At 46.2% G+C, this 19037-nt stretch overlaps 1 protein-coding gene across 4 annotated transcripts in view; it reads right to left on the minus strand.

The window, feature by feature from the left end:
* LOC145532045 (BOS complex subunit NOMO1) overlaps positions 1-19037 on the minus strand; it is a 52570-nt gene that overhangs the window by 23177 nt on the left and 10356 nt on the right. For all 4 annotated transcript variants that reach the window (XM_081556250.1, XM_081556249.1, XM_081556251.1 and 1 more), the window contains exons 6-16: positions 17087-17159; positions 15100-15252; positions 13404-13541; positions 12984-13073; positions 10242-10347; positions 9908-10058; positions 7052-7226; positions 5516-5657; positions 4691-4822; positions 3289-3425; positions 1716-1803 (exon numbers count right to left, since the gene is read on the minus strand). In XM_081556250.1, coding sequence (XP_081412376.1) covers positions 1716-1803; positions 3289-3425; positions 4691-4822; positions 5516-5657; positions 7052-7226; positions 9908-10058; positions 10242-10347; positions 12984-13073; positions 13404-13541; positions 15100-15252; positions 17087-17159 — 1385 coding nt within the window. The remainder of the gene's footprint in view (positions 1-1715; positions 1804-3288; positions 3426-4690; positions 4823-5515; positions 5658-7051; positions 7227-9907; positions 10059-10241; positions 10348-12983; positions 13074-13403; positions 13542-15099; positions 15253-17086; positions 17160-19037) is intronic.

Consider the following 19037-nt stretch of genomic DNA (forward strand, 5'->3'; position numbering starts at 1 on the left):
CTGTTAGTCTTTGTTTTTTTTCATTTTTTGGCCATACTGCATGGCAAGCGGGATCTTAGTTCCCCAAACAGGGATCAAACCTGTGTCCCCTGCACTGGAAGGGCGGAATCTTAACCACTGCACCACCAGAGAAGTCCCGCTGCTAGACTTTGTTAATGAATCAAATTAACCCCACTTGTTGGGGGTTGTCATACAGATTTTGTTACCTGCAGCCAAAGGCATCCTAATTAAAACACAGAACACAGTGGCTGGAACAGAGAGTGATAGGTAAAGCTAGATTACACAGGAGCTCAAGGTCTGATTGAGGGTTTTGTATAAGACTGTGCCCTATCCATGCAGTATACGTGGTAAGACCCGCAGGGGATGCCTGAAATCGCAGACAGTACCAAACCCTCTACGTACTAAGTTTTTACCTACACTAACAGGTGGGTAACATATATGTAGATGTGCCAAAGGGCTGGATAGGAGCAAGACAGTCAGAGACTTCACCATGCTCCTCAGAATGCATGCAATTTAAAAGGTATAAACTGTTTATTTTTGGAATTTCCCATTTAATATTTTTGGACTGCAGCTGACCAGAGGTAACTGAAACTGTGAGAAGTGAAACCGTGGATAAATGGGGGTTATGGTACTTTATCTTGAGAACCAACAGAAGTCCCTAAATTATTCATTAGGAAAACACAAAATAAAACTACAATGAGATACTACTTTAGAACTACCAGGAAATTACAAATCAAAAAGATAGTAACAAATAATGGTAAAGAGCTAGAAAAACTGAAACCCTCAGACATGGCTGGTGGGAATATCAAATGGCAAATACAGCTGTTTCAGAAAATATTTTAGCAGTTTCTTAAAAAATTAAACATAAATTTATCATTTGATTCCATTCCTAGATATCTCCCCAACAGATGTCCACACAAAACTTGTACACAAATGTTCATAGCAACATTATTCATAATAGCCCCAAACTGGAAACAATTCAAATACCCACCAATTGGTGAATGGATACACAAACTGTGCTATATCCACGCTATGGAATACTGTTCACAAATAAAAAGGAACAAATTATTAATATCTGCTATGATCTGAATGAACTTCAAAAACATTATGCTAAGTGAAAGGAGCCTAAAAAATAACAGTATTACATGATTTCACTATATGAAGTATCCAAACAAGGCAAAGTCATAGAGACAGAAAATAGATTAGTGGCTGCCGAAAGCTGGGAACAGAGACGCACTGTAAACATGTAGGAAGGAATCATTGGAACAATGAAATGTTCTGGATTATAAAGATGGTTGTTTGGCAAGGTATATTTACTAAAAATCATTGCATTGTACATTTTAAGTGGGTGAATTTTATGGTCTGCAAATTGCATCTCAATAAAGTGATTAATGAAGGGAGAAAGAAGCCACTGAAGGATTTTAAGCAAGGTGGGAGTGATCACTCAGCAGGAGAGATCATGGGCTGATGGTGTTTGATTTTTAGAAGTGAAAGAGCCCCAGGGTCTGGACCCAACTCAAACTCAAGAGCCTGGGAACATGTGCCAACCCCTAGCTCTATTTCTCTGGGTAAAAATGCTGCTCCCTCCAGAGGCATTACCCACAATCAAAATTGACAGCTTGATGCAAACTGAACCGAGATGGGGAAAAAAACACCTCTGAAAACACCCTCGAGAGCCTCTCCATTTCAGAGGACATCAATCCTTCCAGACTCACCGGGCTTGGACAGGCAGAATCGGTTGACTCCTTTGGAGAGGTTATAAATTCCCACGTTCTCAGGTCCATTCCCATCCTGGTAAAATTCCTAAGGGAACAAAGCCAATACAATGCCTTACCAGGGAAGGTGGAGACATCCAGATGATGAATAAGACTTCTGTTTCTGAACCAGTCATCTGTTTTGCACATTAATCATTTGAACAGCTGGATGCCACGGGAAAATTAAAAACCTTCCAAAACTTCCAACAGAAACATGATATTTTTCATTCAATCAACTAACATTTACTGAGCATCTGCTATGCGGCCGACCCAAGACTGGACTTTGGTTGCTGCCACGGCTTTTGTTTTCAGCGTGGCTTACATTCGGATATGGGAAGACAGAAAATCCATGCAGTCAACAAAGAAGATTTCAGCTAGGAAGTCACAGAGCTTAGCGGGAAATAAACAGGAAGGAGGATAGAGTGACCAATGCAGAGGCTTGTTCAGCTTGGCCTCAAGACAGGCCCCCCCCGAGCAGATAACACTGAGGCTTCAGCCTGAATGATGAGAAAAAGCAACTATGCTCAGTTGTGGAGAAGACGCAGCATTTCAGGCAGAGAAGAGTATGTGCAAAAGCCCTGAGAAGGGACTGAGCTTGGTGTGGAACTGGAGGCAGCTAATGTGCTGGGGCCAGTGAACGAGGGGGAGAGGGGTAGGGGGTGAGCAGGAGTCAGCGAAGGGCTGGCCGTCATTAAGGAGTACATTCCTAGCCTAAGAGAAATGGAAATCAAGGAATGGTTTCCCAAATGTCTCTCACTTGTTCTCAACTGGATACTAATCAACCTGTTTCCTATAACAAAGCTGTCTGTAGACCACTTGTAGTTAAGTGGTTCGAGCCTTCAACCGGCATTAGCGAGACCAGTCTCACTGCTCTGGTGTCTAACACAAGCAGCCACTTAATTGTCATTTGCCCCCGTTTTGCCACTGAGACCTGACAATGACACCTGCCACTGCTAGAAGTCAGAAGATTATACAAAGTTCAGGAACAGGCCTACCCAGGGCTACACAGATGCTCCCTTTCCTAAAACCCACTGGGTAACTGCCAACCCAGCCACAGAGACTGCAAGAGGACAACCAACTCTGTGCTCAGCCACACCTGTTCATAAGCAAGAGCAGGGTACACAAGAAAACTTCAAATACGTAAGAGATTTACTCATACCTTACTACAACCCTGGGGAGTGAGTATTATGATCTCAAATTCAGAAGAGAAAATGGAGGCTCACAAACATTACTTGAACTTGGCCAGGCCTAAAAAGCCCACATGCTCTGCACTACATCAACAGCTTTCCTAAATCACTAGTCAAAGTTAAGAGTTTAACGTGGACCCAGGACAAGGAACTCTCCCCAATAAAGGCATCTTTCCACTAAGGGACTTAAAATGCTTCCTGTGTTTCCATAATAGGTGGGTGAGCTGAGGGGCAGAAAAGGAAATCTGGCTTGACTATGCTGATGATCCTCTTGGCACACTAGGCCTTCTCGCTCTCCAAAAAGTGAGTGTCCTTCCAAATAAGAGCATCCTTAGCAGCCCGCTTACCAGAGTGATAGCGTGGGAAAGGGCGCACCGGAGCATGTAGCCCGTCTGCCTGAACTCAACGGCGGACACGTCGTCCTCCAGAACCTCCACCTCCAGACTCTTGTTCTTCCAGCACCAGTCTTCCTGCAGGATGCTGACTGCAAAGGACACAACACGGACACCCATGTGGGCAGAGCGCACCACCTCCCTGAACACCCCCAGAGAAACAGTTCTAATGAAGTGTGTGAATGAGTTTATATACACGCTGTTCTTATTGTTTAGTCGCTCAATCGTGTCCGACTCTTTTGAGACCCCATGGACGGTGGTAGCCCGCCAGGCTCCTCTGTCTATTGAATTCTCTAGGCAAGAATACTGGAGTGGGTTGCCATGCTCTTCTCCAGGGGATCTTCTCGACCCAGAGATCAAACCTCTGTCTCCTGCTTTGGCAGGCAAATTCTTTACCACTGTATCACCTTGGAAGCCCCTATATGCACACACATACAAACAAATATGTGTGTGTGTAGGTATATATACAGAGCTGGCCATACTGGGAATAAGTAATTGCTAAAAAAAAACAAAAAAAACAAACTGAAACCAATGGCCATTAAAATCACTAAGCAAGAAATCCAACTGAGCCTAAGACCAGGCTATAGGTAAGACATTTAGACACTGGCAAACTTGCTCTCTAAGGGGCCAGAGAGTAAATATTTTCACCTCTGCAGGCCACACAGTCTCAACTATTCAACTCTGCCTCTGCAGCACACAAGCAGCCACAGACGACACACAAGCAAATGGGCGTGGCTGTGTTCCAATAAAACTTTATTCATAAAAATAGGCAGTTGCCCTCAGATCATAGTTTGCCAACACCTGACATTAACAGAAAACATAATTTGCCTGAAAAATCAGTCTACTACTTTCTAGGCTGTTTACAGCCAGCAGCTTCAAGCTGAATTCTGACAGAGCAAAAATACAGGCAATGGGCAGCTTCTTGAGGAAGGCGAGGAAAAGTGCCTTCTCCTTCCCAGGCACCGTGCTGGGGCTTTACAAACCGGATTCCATCACTCTGCAGGAAGGTTCTGTGACTCCTACTTCAGAAGGGGAAACCGAGTCCCGGGGAGATCAAGTAAGCTGCCAGGCTCACACAGCTGCTAAGTGGTAGAACACGTCAGTGTAATCATGTGACACTGTTGTCAGGAATTTACAAATAAAATGGCACGAGGAGAAGTGTGTGGGTCATCCTGACGAGGTGGCAGTCGGTTCAGAAAGCCTCAACTCCCGCATTAATGCCCAAGCTAAATAATGCAAATTCAAGGTCAAAGGACAAACAAGGGTTAAACAAGTACAGCTGTACAGTTGGGATGCAACTAGAGAGCGGGTTTTCAGAAAGTTTACAAAGACAGGAAGTGCTGCCTTCAGTTCTTACTCTTGTATTTTCCAGGCAGCACGTTGTCAAACGTGAAAGTCATTGAGTTGACCTCGCCGGAGAGGTGGAGGCTCCGCTTGTCGCCCTGGCGGCTCAGGGACTGCAGGATCACCAGCAGGTCACCGCAAGTGTCTGCAAGAACACTGGAGTGGGTTGCCATGCCCTTCTCAAGGGGATCTTACTGACCCAGGGATCAATCCTGGGTCTCCCACATTGCAGGCAGATTCTTTACCATACACACATTAACGCCTTTGATCGTCACAACAACCTTGTGAGGCAGGTACTGTTAACATCTCTGCGTTACAGATGAGGGACTCAGACCACAGAGAGGTTAAGTAACTTACCCTACGTCACAAAGTGATGGTTCAAATCCATGTGGTCTGGCTCCAGAGTCTATGACCTTAACCACTATGCTATACGGCCTTTTGATATGACCACATTTAAGCCTCACTAAAACCCTCTGAGAGCAGCAGTATTCCCATTTTATTGAAGGAAAACTGAGGCTGGGCAAGTAAATGCTTACAGTCTCATACCGGTAAATGACAGAGCGGGGACTGAAACCTGGGCCCAACTCCTTTCAGGAAAAGAAACCCACATGTTCTTTTGGGAGCCAAAGCAGGAGTATTCCAAGAGAAATGTTCCTGGTGATTGCGGCGATTATTCAGAAAGAACCGCACACAACACGGCCTCACACACACCACTCCCCCAGGTCAGCTTCTGCTGTCTCCTTCGCTGCCGCCCAGTGAGGAAGAGCCCACCCAAATCCCTCCTCTCCTCCCTTGCTTCTTCGAACTCATCGGTTCTTGCTTTCAACTGACGTCTTACCCAGACAAGAGACTTTCCCAGAAACCGATGCCAAAAACTGCACAAAGGCCACGTCCATCACAGGCCTGTCGGTCACAGCCAGCAGCAGCGTCTGGGGTTTCAGCATCAGCCCCGCCCTGGTCTCTGCCTCAGGAACCATCACCTGCGGGACACACAGGACAAGGTCAGCGGCTACATCAGGGTCACTGCTCCCTGGCCAACGGGACACCAGATCATCCATCTGGGCCTGAGGCCAGATGGAATCTGAAGGACAAACGTTCATTCCCAGGCGTAGTTTTATAATCACAACAAATCTGCATATTGCTTGTGTGAAGAAAATGTATTTCTCATCAGACACATAACACCAGCCTTCCGCGGTGTCAGAGTGCACACAAAAGCGTATCGGGGCACGCAAAGCTGTTATCGATCATGTGTATCCTGGGTGGAGACCACACTAAATCCTAGAATCTGATTCTGGCGTGAGGTCACTTGTGACATGAACGGTGAGCTTGTGGACCCACGTGGATGACCAATGGCGGACCTGGGCCATTTCTTCTTCCCTCATTTCTGCGTGCCTTTCTCAGGCTCACAAGAAGGGCTGGGAGATGAGGCGCTGCTGGCCTTCCTCATCCCTCAAGAGATCACATTCCAGAACTGCCCTTCCTTGGAAAAGTCCCTGATTGTGCCTCTGAAGGAGTCTCCAAAGGCTTGTCTATGTGGCCAACATTACAAGAAGCTGGCTGGCTGGTAAAGGAGCTGACCACCCACACAGCATGCTGTTCGTGGATGCAGAGGGAAGGCTGTGCCCCTACCCCCACCTCCTAAGAGTGGGGAGATCCCACTGGCCTGGAGGAGAGCAGCCTTAGAAGGACCCTCCCTGACTCCCTCCCCTCGCCCATCCCCTGCTCCTCCCCAGGGAGGAGGAGGAGCAGCAGCTGACATGATGGGTGAGAGCCTGAGACCCACTAAGACAAGATCACAATGCAGGGCCAGTGGGCTGACCTCTGCTTCTGTCTTATCTCTGGCCTCCTGCCACCTGTGCTTAGGCCTTCACCCCAATGGTGACACCACAGGCCAGGGTCTCCCTGGCTTATTTACCAGGGAGTTGGATGGAGGAATCAGGTGGCACCTGCTCAGCATCTTCAATTTACAGCCGGGCAGGAAATGGGAAGCTCCATTTTGGCCTCAGGGTCCAGAAGCCATGCTCTGTGGATATAACTGAGCTGCCACTAATAGAGAGTTCACTCTGATCTCTTCTGGGGAACCATGGGTATTCTACAGCAGCCAGAAGCCTGAGGAGGTAGACGTGTGACTGGCAGCCTGATGCCAACCCCTAATAAACATCAGGATGGGAAAAGAGAAACACCTGTTGCATCCTTTCAAGCCAGCTCCCTGTCTGCTCTACTGACTGTGACACACAGGAATGTCAAGTTTTCAGAATAAGAAGCTGGGGATGAAAATGCTCCTTCATTGACCCCATCTTAAAATAACCCTTTCAAATCACTGTTGTTGTTGTTTCTTTATCAAATATCTTAAACGGAACAAAACTCGTCGTACCTGAACTTTGTAGGTCCCTGGTTTCGCTTTAAAACAGAATGATCCCTGAGTGTCCGTCTCCACGGTGACCAAAGACTTGTCCTTGTCTTGAGAGGCCAGGACAACTTTATATTTACTCATCTGCTTGACAGCGTCAGGGAAGCGAATGATTGATATCTGGCCGCAGACACTGAACCTGCAACACGGGGACCATTCAGCTCAGCAGGAGAACTCAATTATCACAGGAAAGGTGCCTGGCAACCCAGACTCTGCATCCCGCTGCCAGCCCTCATCCCTGAGACTTGTGTGATCTTAATGAATAGACAGGAATACACCCCAATGACTCCAGTTTCACAAGCAATCATTAGAAAGAAGACTGGACCTCTTTCTGCACATGGAAAGGCAGAGGGAGGGCCTGGGGCAGGGCTGTTTGTGTGTTCTGGGTGACAGCTGCCATTCCCCACGGCAGAAGCAGTTTTCAGACAATCTGTGGATGATAAAAAATGTTTCAGGTAATTGGGTCGTTGACAGTGGAGCAGCCACGACTGAGAATACCGACGAGTCCTTAAAAGCAAGAGCTGTAAGCTGCCTACGGAAGTGTGGTATTACCCAGGCGATAAAACAAGGCAGGGTTATCAAGGACGGCTTCCTCGCCTGTGATTATATATAATGCACGGAGAAAAGCAATCTGAGAGATCTGAATAGGAAAGGTAATTAACTTTAAAGAAATGCAGAGCTAAAATTGAACTCCTTAGGAGCTACAGAAGCAACTTATCATTGAAAAGCCCTATTAAGGTAATGACTCAGACTGGAGACTGCAAATGAACAGAGTGTAAAGTACTACATAGCACATTTCCAGAAGCACAAGAAAGGCACATCCACCTGCTAATAAACACCAGCAAAGCCCAGTGTCCACTGAGTGGCCGTCTTCATGTTTAGTCATTTGTAATCATGTCCCACAGCTGGAGGTCACAAGCAATTCTTCAACTGCCTACAATTTACACTTTGTAATCTTAAAGAGAATCGCTTTAGATAAAAATCAGTTGTTACTTTTGACAGAAAGAGAATAAAAAATGCCCGATTCAGTGCTGGATAATAACAGGGTGTACTAGATGCTGGCGTGCCCACTCTGCTGCAAAGAAAAAACAGCAGAAGGAACCACACAGCGCTCCAGGGCACAGTCGTCTCTAGAGCAGGGGTCCCCGGCCTCCGGTATCTAATTAACGCCTGATGATCTGAGGTGGAGCTGATGTCATAAAGAAACAAAGTGCACCCGGATCATCACAAAATCCCGCTCCTTCCCCTGCCTTTGAGACGTTAGTCTGCTTCACTGTACATGCCCAGCATTTACCTTAGTGCCTCACCCAGAGTCGCTGCTCAGAACTGCTCGTGAAGGGAGAACTGAAGCCCAGGATCACTTCCTGAGGCTCCACGGGGGTCTGCTTCCTCGCTGAATCCCTGACCCAGAGCCCCCCCCTGCCTAGAGCAAACCTCCTCAGTGAGCAGGCCAGTAAAGCATGTCTTCAGGGCTCAGCTCCCAGACCCCCGTGACCGATGGGAGGTCACATCTAAAGCCCCCACCCAGGCTCTCTTGAGGCCGCCCCTCAAGGGCTGACATTCTATTTCCGGTCCACAGATCCACTTCTACCTGCTCCTACACTTTCGACGTTCTGTGGCGAAGTCTTCCGGATTCACAATCCATCTGAGGACCTAGTGAATAGCGCCACCTAGTGGGCCTACGGACCCCGTGGTCAAAACTGATGCCTCAGCCCCACCTGGCTCCTCTCCAGGGCCACACTGCCTGTCGGGCTGGGAACCCTGAGACATTTCTCCATCAGACAGGTCCTCGTCAACTCTGCTTTCAGGCCTCCCACACCCTCGTCTCGACCCTTTGAGGCCTTCCCTGCCATGGCACCAGCATGTCTCACTGAAGACAAAAATGTAACCATGTTACCTCCATGCTTAGAACTGTTCACTGGCCTATGACTTTTCTCCCTGATGGAAAAAGCCCCCTGCTTTCAATGGGGCATGAACCCTGTGACACCTGCTCCCTCCATCTGCTCAGCATTTCCACTCCAATGACACCAGGCGCTGTGTTCCCATCCCTCATCCACACCACGCTGCTCTGAAAGGCCACTCTCCATGCAGACCCTGCCCACCCCCGTAGCCCGCCAGGCTCCTCTGTCCATGGGATTTTCCAGGCAAGAATACTGGAGTGGGTGGTCATTCCCTTTTCCAGGGGATCTTCCTGACCCAGGGATCAAACCCAGGTCTCTCCTGCAGTGCAGGCAGATTCTTTACCAACTGAGCCACCAAGTAACTTTTTAGTGAGCACCTATTGCCAAGGAAAAGATGGCAGCCCCCCCCCACCTCTGCTCTCTAGGGAACATGCAGATAAGAAAGCCCCGGACTCTACTCCAAGGCCGGGGTTCTCTGCACTAAATGTTATCACTGTGTGATGAAACTATAGGAATTCAACCACGGCATGTTCCCTCACAACTCATGCTAAGTACAACAAAACAGGAAGAACTGTGACCCATGACCCAAAGCATCTTACAACCAACGTTCTCAACCAACTACACTACCTTCCAATTAAGCCAAGGAAGGCCCCACAGATGTGAAGTCAGACACAACAGATCCTCTTCTATCGTAAACCCACTTTAATTTTGAAGCAACACGATTTTCGGGAAGCAGCCAACAGCTAAGTACCTTCAGTTTATAACATTTAGCTCTGATCTTTCTGAAGAAGCCAGCTGAGTCTCCACAGGTGTCAGAGACTGGAGGAGACTCCATGGCAGAAACACACCGTCAGATCAAAGGTGTTCTGTTCTCTGCTGACTGCCAACGTAAGCCCCGGGCCCCCCACGATCCCCTTACCCTGTGGCGATGATGTCAGCCAGCTGAGGCGTGTTGGGTGCGATTTTGATTGTGACGGTTTCAAAGTACAGGTGCTCCTTCTGGGCATGGATGGTGTACGTCCCGGTGGTTATGTTCTCCAGGCGGAACGAGCCATCAGCTTTTGTTTTGACTATAGAACAAAAACATGCCGACAAAGGATGAGCCGGAAACAGCTGTGTGTCCCTCATCTACACGGGGATACCAAAAGCTGGCTTGTTTTCACAGAGTCGTTAAGATTTTGTTTCCTTTCCATTTCCCCCTGTAGCAAAACCCAGCCCCGGCAAACAGGCCTGGGCCCAGCGTGTCTGCCCACCTTTGATCTGGTTGTTCAGGGTGACCACCGCATCCGGGACACCTTCGCCTTCCGGTCCATTCAAGACCCTCCCAGTGACAGAGAATCCCATGACGTGGAACACCGGCTGAAGATGAGGAAAAGGGAGAAGCTGCCGTGTACTTGAGCTGAGGAAGCCCCCCTTAGGCCCCTCCCGCCACCGCTCAGCACGCCGGCCCACGCTGGCTCCTCCTGCTCCCCCACGACAGGCCAGCTCCCTCCCGACTCACCCACCAGTAACCCCTTCCCACGTCTGTCTTCTTCCTTAGATTCCCAAAACGTGGGTATCTGTCAAATAACTGAATGAAAAAGATCAAGAGACTGACTTCCCCAGAGACCACTGAGTCAGACCTGTGAGAGCCCCCCTCCGTGCCCTCTCCCCTCCAGATGCCGTTTCCCAGGGGCCAGGCCACCCCGCAGTCTCCCAGCCTGAACCCAGTATCACCTGCACCCCGCTGCCCACCCACCAGCATCACAGTCCCGTGGATTCCACCTCTGCAAGGTCTCTCGGGCCCTTCTCCTGTTTTCCCGCCATACTGAAATTCAAGTCCTATGTCCGCCTACACCCCCTCGCTCAGCTCCTACTGCTGCACATCCCCTCACCCCACCTTCTCAACTCGGTTTGTGTCTGCACCCTCCCTGCCTGTGAGGGCCAGCGCCCGGCCCTCTGCAGTTGCTGGGCTTCAGCCACCCTGATCTGGGGTTCCCGCGTGCCTTCACCATGTAGGGCTTTCATACCAGCTGCTGCCTCAGCCTGGATCTCCTCCCACATCTGGAGAAGATGGGAGACAGGCCGCCCCATCTCATCCTTCAGGTTCTGCTCAAACCATCACCACCTCCGAGACACCCTCCCTGACTACCCTCTCTCGGGAGCCCCTGCCTCTTCCAGCCACGCACTGACAATCACACTAATCTACTTCAGAGGCTTCAGCAAAAACCTTCCCAATAGCCAGTAACTTTCCAATGTCCTTGGTTTGATTTCTTCTTAGTTTGTCTACCTCCCACTAGAACGTGAGCTCCATGAAAACAGACACCTCTTCTGTCTTAGTCACCTGGTACACAGTAGGCACTCAATAAATGACTCCTGAATGAATGGATGGAATGCATGCATGTGACAGCATTTGAGAGCTTTAAGAAAATGGCTTCCTCTTTAGTCAGACAGCTCTTTGTCTAAAAAGACGTGGTTAACCCACTTACTAAATCATCTATTCGCTCAACAATCATCTTTATTAGGCACCTGCCATGTACCTGGCACTAAATCACTTGTTAGAAATACAGTAAAGAACAAGACTCAATGGTCCTACATTATTTAGCTTATAGATCGCTTCCTGAAATTCCATTCATGTCTGTTTAAAACTTTGGTTTGCAATCGGGAAATGTGTTTCCCCATTCACCTGCCCCCATCCTTCTTGGCAAGTTCCTTGAAGCACCAAGGGCTTGACCTTTACCCTCCCATCCCCCCTCCAGCACACAGCGAAACAGTCAAATGCTTTAGTGGATCTTCAAAGGCAGAGTCAGAACCCCGCTGAGCATGTGACCTAAAAGCTAGCTTCTACCCGGTTAAGCTACTTCAATGTAATCCTTTCTAATGTAAAAGAAAACGATTAAAATCTAATTTTTTCAATAACTGTAACACTAGGTGGTCCACTTATAAAAGGCTGCTGTTTTCTTTGGGGATTTGACCTAGTACATTTTCTATAGTAACCATTTTCTACCTCTGTAATGAAAAGATAGAAATGTGATGAAAAACACGTTCACCATCTATTTTAGGTCTAAGGAGTTTGTCAGGCCACCTTTCACCCTACCCATCACCTCACTTGTCACCCCATATGGCCCAGGCTCTGTCAGTTCACCTGGTCTCCTGCCACAGCCTCCAGGCTGGTCCCTCACTTCCACCCTGCCCCCTGCAGACTGCTCAACGTGGCAGCCAGGGGGGTACATCCGCTTCTGCTCAGAACCTTTCAGTGGGGCCAACTGTCACCCAGAAAGCCCAGCAGGACCTGCACGACCTGCCCCATCACCGCTCTGACCCCCTCTCCTCCTCCTCCCTTCCTCGCTCCCTCCGTTCCAGCCACCCTGGCCTCTGGGGGTTCCCCAAACCTCCTAGCCACACTTGTGCTTCAGGACTTCTGCACCTGCCACACCCGTGTCTTACACGCTCTTCCACAGGTGTAAGTACAGTTCTGCCTCTTCCTCTTCAGGCTGTTACTCAAAAGTCACCTCCCCATGAGGCCTTCCCAAGTACAACCTAGGAAACCTCAACCCAACTTGACCTTGAAACTGTATAATCTCCTTTCTTGCTTTGTTTCTAAAGAACACATGACCTCTCATATACTTTCTGATTTACTTATTTATAAATATATTGTCTCTTTCTGCCATTAGAACATGAATTACACAAGAATAGGAATTTTTGCCTCTTTCAATTACTCCAACAAGCCCATCACTAGACTAGTACCTGAAATATATGTCACTGACACTCAGTGAACATATCTCATTGAATGAAGTAGATAAAACTAGGGCTCCAATTCACTAAGATATAGATGTTATGTAAGTGATGTGAAGGATTCCGTGGATCCCAGAATAAAGTGGAAGAAAATATAAGATTCTGTTTTTTCCAACAGCACTTTTAGGTAAATATTAATTGTTTTTTAACACGTTTGCAACACCTGTGCCCAGGAATGGGAACTCCAACACCTATCCCTCCAGAAGGCAGGGAGTCCTTACCTCAATTTTCAGGCTGTCGTGTTCCACAGTAAAGTCAAGTCTGGAAGGAGCAACGTCAAAGGTAATCCTCTCTCCTCTATAGAACGGAATCTGGAAGGAAAAGTCTGTTAATTACCAACAGCCAGGAACAGGATTCAACCATCAATATTAACACTCAAAGCCAGCAGCCCACAAATAACCAGGGGTTCAAAGCGGGCAAACAGACACTATTAATCATAATGGTTTCACATTTAAAAGAGAAAAGACTTAGGCTCTCTGCAGCTGTTGCTGAGGGGACAGAGTCACACCTTAAGTTACTGTTAAATAAAATGTTTGTGGAACTGCAGGCCAACCAATTGGTCCTTTGATATCCCAAGGGCACTGATACCTCCTGTCGTAAGACTCCCAGACGTAAACAGAACGGAAGTCGGCTTTGCTCACCACAGTGTAGTCCCCACTCGGCAGGGAATAGAAGGAGAAGGAGCCGTCTACTTTGGAGACCGCATGGCACAGGTACTCCAGACTCTCGTCTTGGGGCTGGAACCCGGGCACTGGGGAGAGGTTGCAGCCCAGGACATCCTATTGTCAGGAGAAAAACGCCAAAATGACTTCCTTTTCCACTTCCATGTTCTGATTATTATCAAAAAGCCACCTTTCAAAAAACTTGCATTAAGTTTTACTTCACAAAATATTTCTGAAACCTATGACACAGTAGAGGACAGAGCACAATGTAAAACTCTTTACATACAAGTTTGCAAAGTTAAGGGTTTCCTAAGGGGGCTCAGATGGTAAAGAATCTACCTATAATGCAGGAGACCGGGGTTCGATCCCTGGGTCGGGAAGATCCCCTGGAGAAAGAAGTGGCAATCCACTCCAGTATTCTTACCTGGAGAATCCCATGGACAGAGAAGCCTGGTGGGCTACAGTCCACACAGTTGCAATGACTTGGACGTGACTGAGTGACTAACACTTCACTTTTCATTTGCAAAGTTAAAAATGGTACAACCTAGAATCACCTGACTGTCCTCCCCTACCATGGATCACCATCGTCCGGGTGAGAAACCATACTGGCCCAAGTTCACACAGCTGCTCAGAGGCAGAGCTGGGATCTGTCTGAAGCTGGGTCTGTTTGATTTCAAAGCTTGGGCACTTTCCACTGAATTCCACTGCCTCCCAGTGCAGATATTCAATCTCTTGTGAGTCAAAAGAGAGACACAAGGTTCTTAGATGGTGAGACTATCCATCAACTCTGACCTGCATTTTTTAATTTAATTGAAGTATAGTTGGTTTACAATGTTGAGTTATACCCTGCCATACAGCAAAGTGATCCAGTTGTACATATATACATTCTTTCTCAGATTCTTCTTCATTACAGCTTATTGTTGTTCAGTCACTATGACGTGTCTGACTCTTTGTGACCCCATGGACTGCAGCACACCAGGTTTCCCTGTCCTCCACTGTCTCCCAGAGTTTGCGCAAAACTCATGCCCATTGAGTCAGTGATGCCATCTAACCATCTCATCCTCTGTGGTCCCCTCTTCTCCTCCTGCTCTCAACTTTTCTTAGCATCAGGGTCTTTTCCAGTGAGTTAGCTCTTCGCGTCAGGTGCCCAAAGTACTGGAGCTTCAACTTCAGCATCAGTCCTTCCAGTGAATAGTCAGGGTTTATTTCCTTTAGGATTGACTGGTTTGATCTCCCTGCAGTCCAAAGGACTTTCAAGAGTCTTCTCCAGCACCACAATTATACAGTTTATTACAAGATACTGAATATAGTTCCCCATGCTGTCCCCTGGAGGAGGATACGGCAACCCACTCCAGTATTCTTGCCTGAAAAATACCAGACAGGGGAGCCTGGTGGGCTACAGTCCATGGACTTGCAAAGAGTCAGACACGACTGAGTACAGATGTACCTCTGTGCTATCCAGTATGATCTTGTTGTTTATCTATTGTATATACAGTAGTATGTATATGTTAATGTCAAGCTCCTAATTTATCGCTCCCCCACCCAGCTTTCCCCTTCGGTAACTCTAAGTTTGTTTTCCATGTCTGTGACTGACCTGAATTTCTTAGTCTCTGATCTCCCATCTCCTCCACTCCCTGCCCACAATCTCTCCTGCTCTTCACTCCTCTTTGCTTACCTCTTTGGTCACTGAAGAAGAGAAGAGAAGAAACTTCACCCCTTTCATGGGTTCCCCATCACTGCGGACAGAGCCAGACACGTTGTAGCCGGCCACTATGAGGGGACCTGCGGCATTGGCGTTGGAGTTGGTTACTCGCACAGTGGTGCTCGCCTACAAAAGAAGATTTTAACTTCCAAAAGAACAGACACTCACAAAGCGTTTAACAACAGAAGAACATGCTCACGCTAAAATATTAACTCGGAGTAAAGCAACAAACAAAATGGTATAAAATTGCGTATGAATATGTAGCATAATCACAACTATTTTTAATGGGCAAGACGAAGTGTGGGGAAAAGTGGCAAAATGGAAACGATGATGCTTTCGTCTAGATGGTGGCATTTTATTTCTTTTACACTTTCCACCTTCCAAATTTTCCATTTCCACTCCTTTATGCTCTACTGTATGTTCCAATTGTTTTTTTTAACAAACATGTTTTTTTCTATGTTGAATGGTATGCATCCATGTATTTTCAATCTCTTCGTTAAAGTACAATTCACACAGGAACAGTTATTTTCCCAAACACACCATGCATCCAGCACCCAGGCACAGAACAGAACCAGCACTCAGACACAGAACAGAAACTGGGTCCTCAGAAGCCCCCTCCTGCTCATTTCCTGGTACTGCTCCCCCAGAGGGCAACCATTTTCCTGGCTTTTAATAGCCTGCTTTACTTTAAAACACAATTTTACATGGATAAACTCAAACTCCTTTACGCATACAACTAACAAACAATGCAAATCTTAAAACGTATTCTATTTATAACGTGTAAGCTATTGAGTTTTAAGTGAAACATTTTTAAATGTTGACCAGAAGAGAAAAATCCAAAGAACCAGACCATAAACAGTATACAGACATATCAAAGTGTGAAATTATATCATCACTTATAAATGCATAAAACTCACAGAGTAAAAACTAAAATACTGATGCTTCTTTAGCAAGGATGAAACACAGCCTCAAAACCAATATAAAAACTAACCTTTTGAAATGTCCTTTAAGTCTTATTTCAAAATGTTTTTTCAGTTATTTAAAGAACCACATTTAGTAGGTATCTTCTTTTATTCGATCTTTTACTATAAACTATGTCAGTCAAACAAAAAGATACAGGGATCTATACCAAAGAACACCTACATAAGCTCCAACCAGCTAAAGAATAAAAGAGAAGAAATACAACTCTAGACCCTGAAGACCTGCACACCCCCTCCCTCCCGCTGAAGACATCAGTACCGTAATGAATACACTGTTTGCCATTCCCATTTGCAGCATCTTTATAGTTTTTCCACATATGAATGTATTCAGAAGTGGTTATGGTCACCAGTGTTTCTAATCACTATATAAATGGTATTATATTTCCTTGTCTTTCAGCAACTTGCCTTTTCCCTTCAATGTTCTGTTTTTAAGTACAGTCATATTGACACGCGTGGCTCTGGTTCATTCAATAATGAATGAAGTGCTGATATACAGAATTCTATTGTGTGGTGAAACCACAATCCACTGTCCTCTTCATGGACATACAGGTTGTTTACAATATTCTGCTATTACAAACAAAGCTCCAATAAACATTCTTAGATATTCTCCTTGGGCACAAGAATGAGAATTCACAAAGTATTGCTGTTACAGACAGAAAAAAGAACAATAAAATAATCTCATCAGGTCCCTCTGGTGTTGATTTAGCTTAAAATAGGTATAAGTTAATAACAAACCAACTTCACAGCAGGAAGAGAATGTCATTACCTAAAACAGAAACCAACATAAGCAATATCTGCTACAGTGCGGGAGTTTCCCTGTATAAACACCACCAAACTAATCAGCAGCATCCTTGTTTTTTCCATGAACTTCTAGAAAAAACATAAAATAATTTCATATCCGGAATTGAAAATCACTCCATTTGTCCCCACACCAGCACACTGTTGGCATGGCCATCGACATAACAGAAATAAATGCTCACCTCTTTCAATGGCCAGGTTGGATGAGTTGCAAGGATTTCATAATCTCCAGGAAGAACTTTAAAAAATGCAAACCTAAGAAATAAAAAATACCACTTCACTTTCTCCCAGCAACCTGAGTATTTCTAATTTAGGACTACTCTTCCAAGCACAAGAAAATGATGCATGAGTTACCACAAACTTGCCCTGAGCCAGTTAAAGGAGCATAAATGAAATTCAATCCTTCAAATCCTCATCAGTCAGCACTTATTGGGCACTGGCTGTGTGCAAGGAGAGGGGCTCATGTGCTGACAAGAAAGAAGGCTGATGTTTTCCTTCACCCCAGGGATTTCTAGTCTAAACACCAGCCCCTGCGGTTCAGCAGGGGTCAGTCACAGATCATTCAAGTGTGTGCCGACAGAGAGGCATGAAGAGGTGAGGAGAGGGGAAGTGTCTAAATGAAGAGAAGCGGGAAGGGAGGAAAGATGGGTGAAGGATGAGGGACAGGGACTTCTCTGGTGGTCCAGAGGTTAAGACACCATGCTTCCACTGCAGGTAGCATGGGCTCAACCTCTGGTTAGGGAAGGAAGATCCCACACGCCACATGGTGAGGACAAAAAATAATATTAAAAAAAAAAAGCTGCAACCAAATAACTAATGGAACTCATTAACAAATTAAAGGAGAAAACTGAAGAAAACAATCAGCGGACAGGCCCACTGAGCTGAGACAGACGCTGACACAAGATGACACTAAGCGTCAAAGGGCAGGTGATAACGAGCTTGACTCCAACCCAAGAGAGTTTATTAAGATCTGTTATCAGGAACAAACAGAAGCCACTCTGAGCTCTTGCGCAAAGCAACTGTGATGAAACCAGAAGCCGATAAAGACTGTTCTAGCAGCTGTGAACAAACCAAGACCAGAGTGAGATGAGTTGAGGCTGGACACACTGCCCCCAGGATTCTGACACATTTAGCCTTTCATATGTGCAAAAGCACTAGACCACAAGAGGGCTAATTCCAGTGACAGGAATGCCAAAATTTCAGTTCAGTTTCTTCTTCTATGGTGGCATTTTATCACATCAGATGTCGCCTGTAATAACTGCATAGGGCTGGGAAGCTGCTGGCTACAGTGGCGTTGATACTGCCACTGGATTTCGGTATGGGTAAGATTCACCCTCTAGCTCGTGTTCACAGCATTCCAGTTCTGCATGTGACTCTGCATGTAGTGTGTGCACAAGACGGGGGTTCAGAAAGCTCAGGTCACTTTCCCCTGCAGGGCCAGCAGCAAATTACCGAGGCCAGAGAAAATGCAAGTCCTACATTCCCTTCTACAGATCAGAGGAGGGGTTGGAGAGGCAACAAGAAGTATTTTTCAAAACTGAAGTATAATTCCAACGGTCATCATTTAGAAATTGGATGATATACTGACAGACTCATTATAAATTTCTATTTTGCAATTTAGTCAGATTTGGGTACTGAAGCAGTCAATGGTGATTTGTATGCTTTCAAAATGATCAACTGGAACTATTCGGATATTAATCTTGGCACATCTATTAACATTTACAATGCAACGATATAAATCCATTACATAAATGCTTTAAATTTGACTCAACAAGGTTAATTAAATAGTCATCAGTTCCAACTACAAAATGATTGCGATGTAATAGTGATAAAATGATTTTTAAAAATCGTAATTGAGCTAATCTGTATTGAGCTAAAAGTTATTAAGTGCATATTCTATGCCAGACAGTTTGAAACAATAATATCATAATTTAATCTTCTCAATAACCTTAGGTGGTAGGTTCCATGATTATCCTCACTCATAAATGAAGAAAGCAAAGCACAGAGGTCTGAAGTAACTTGCCGTGGGGCAGACAGCTAGCAAATGGGAGAAACAGGATTCAATCCCGGGGCTGTTGGGCTCTAGAGCCAGTGCCATGCTCTGTCGTGTTCAATTCTTTTGTGACCTCATGG

This window comes from Giraffa tippelskirchi, chromosome 13, assembly GCF_054371585.1.
Source record: "Giraffa tippelskirchi isolate mGirTip1 chromosome 13, T2T-mGirTip1v1.2.pri, whole genome shotgun sequence".
Lineage (NCBI taxonomy): Eukaryota > Metazoa > Chordata > Mammalia > Artiodactyla > Giraffidae > Giraffa > Giraffa tippelskirchi.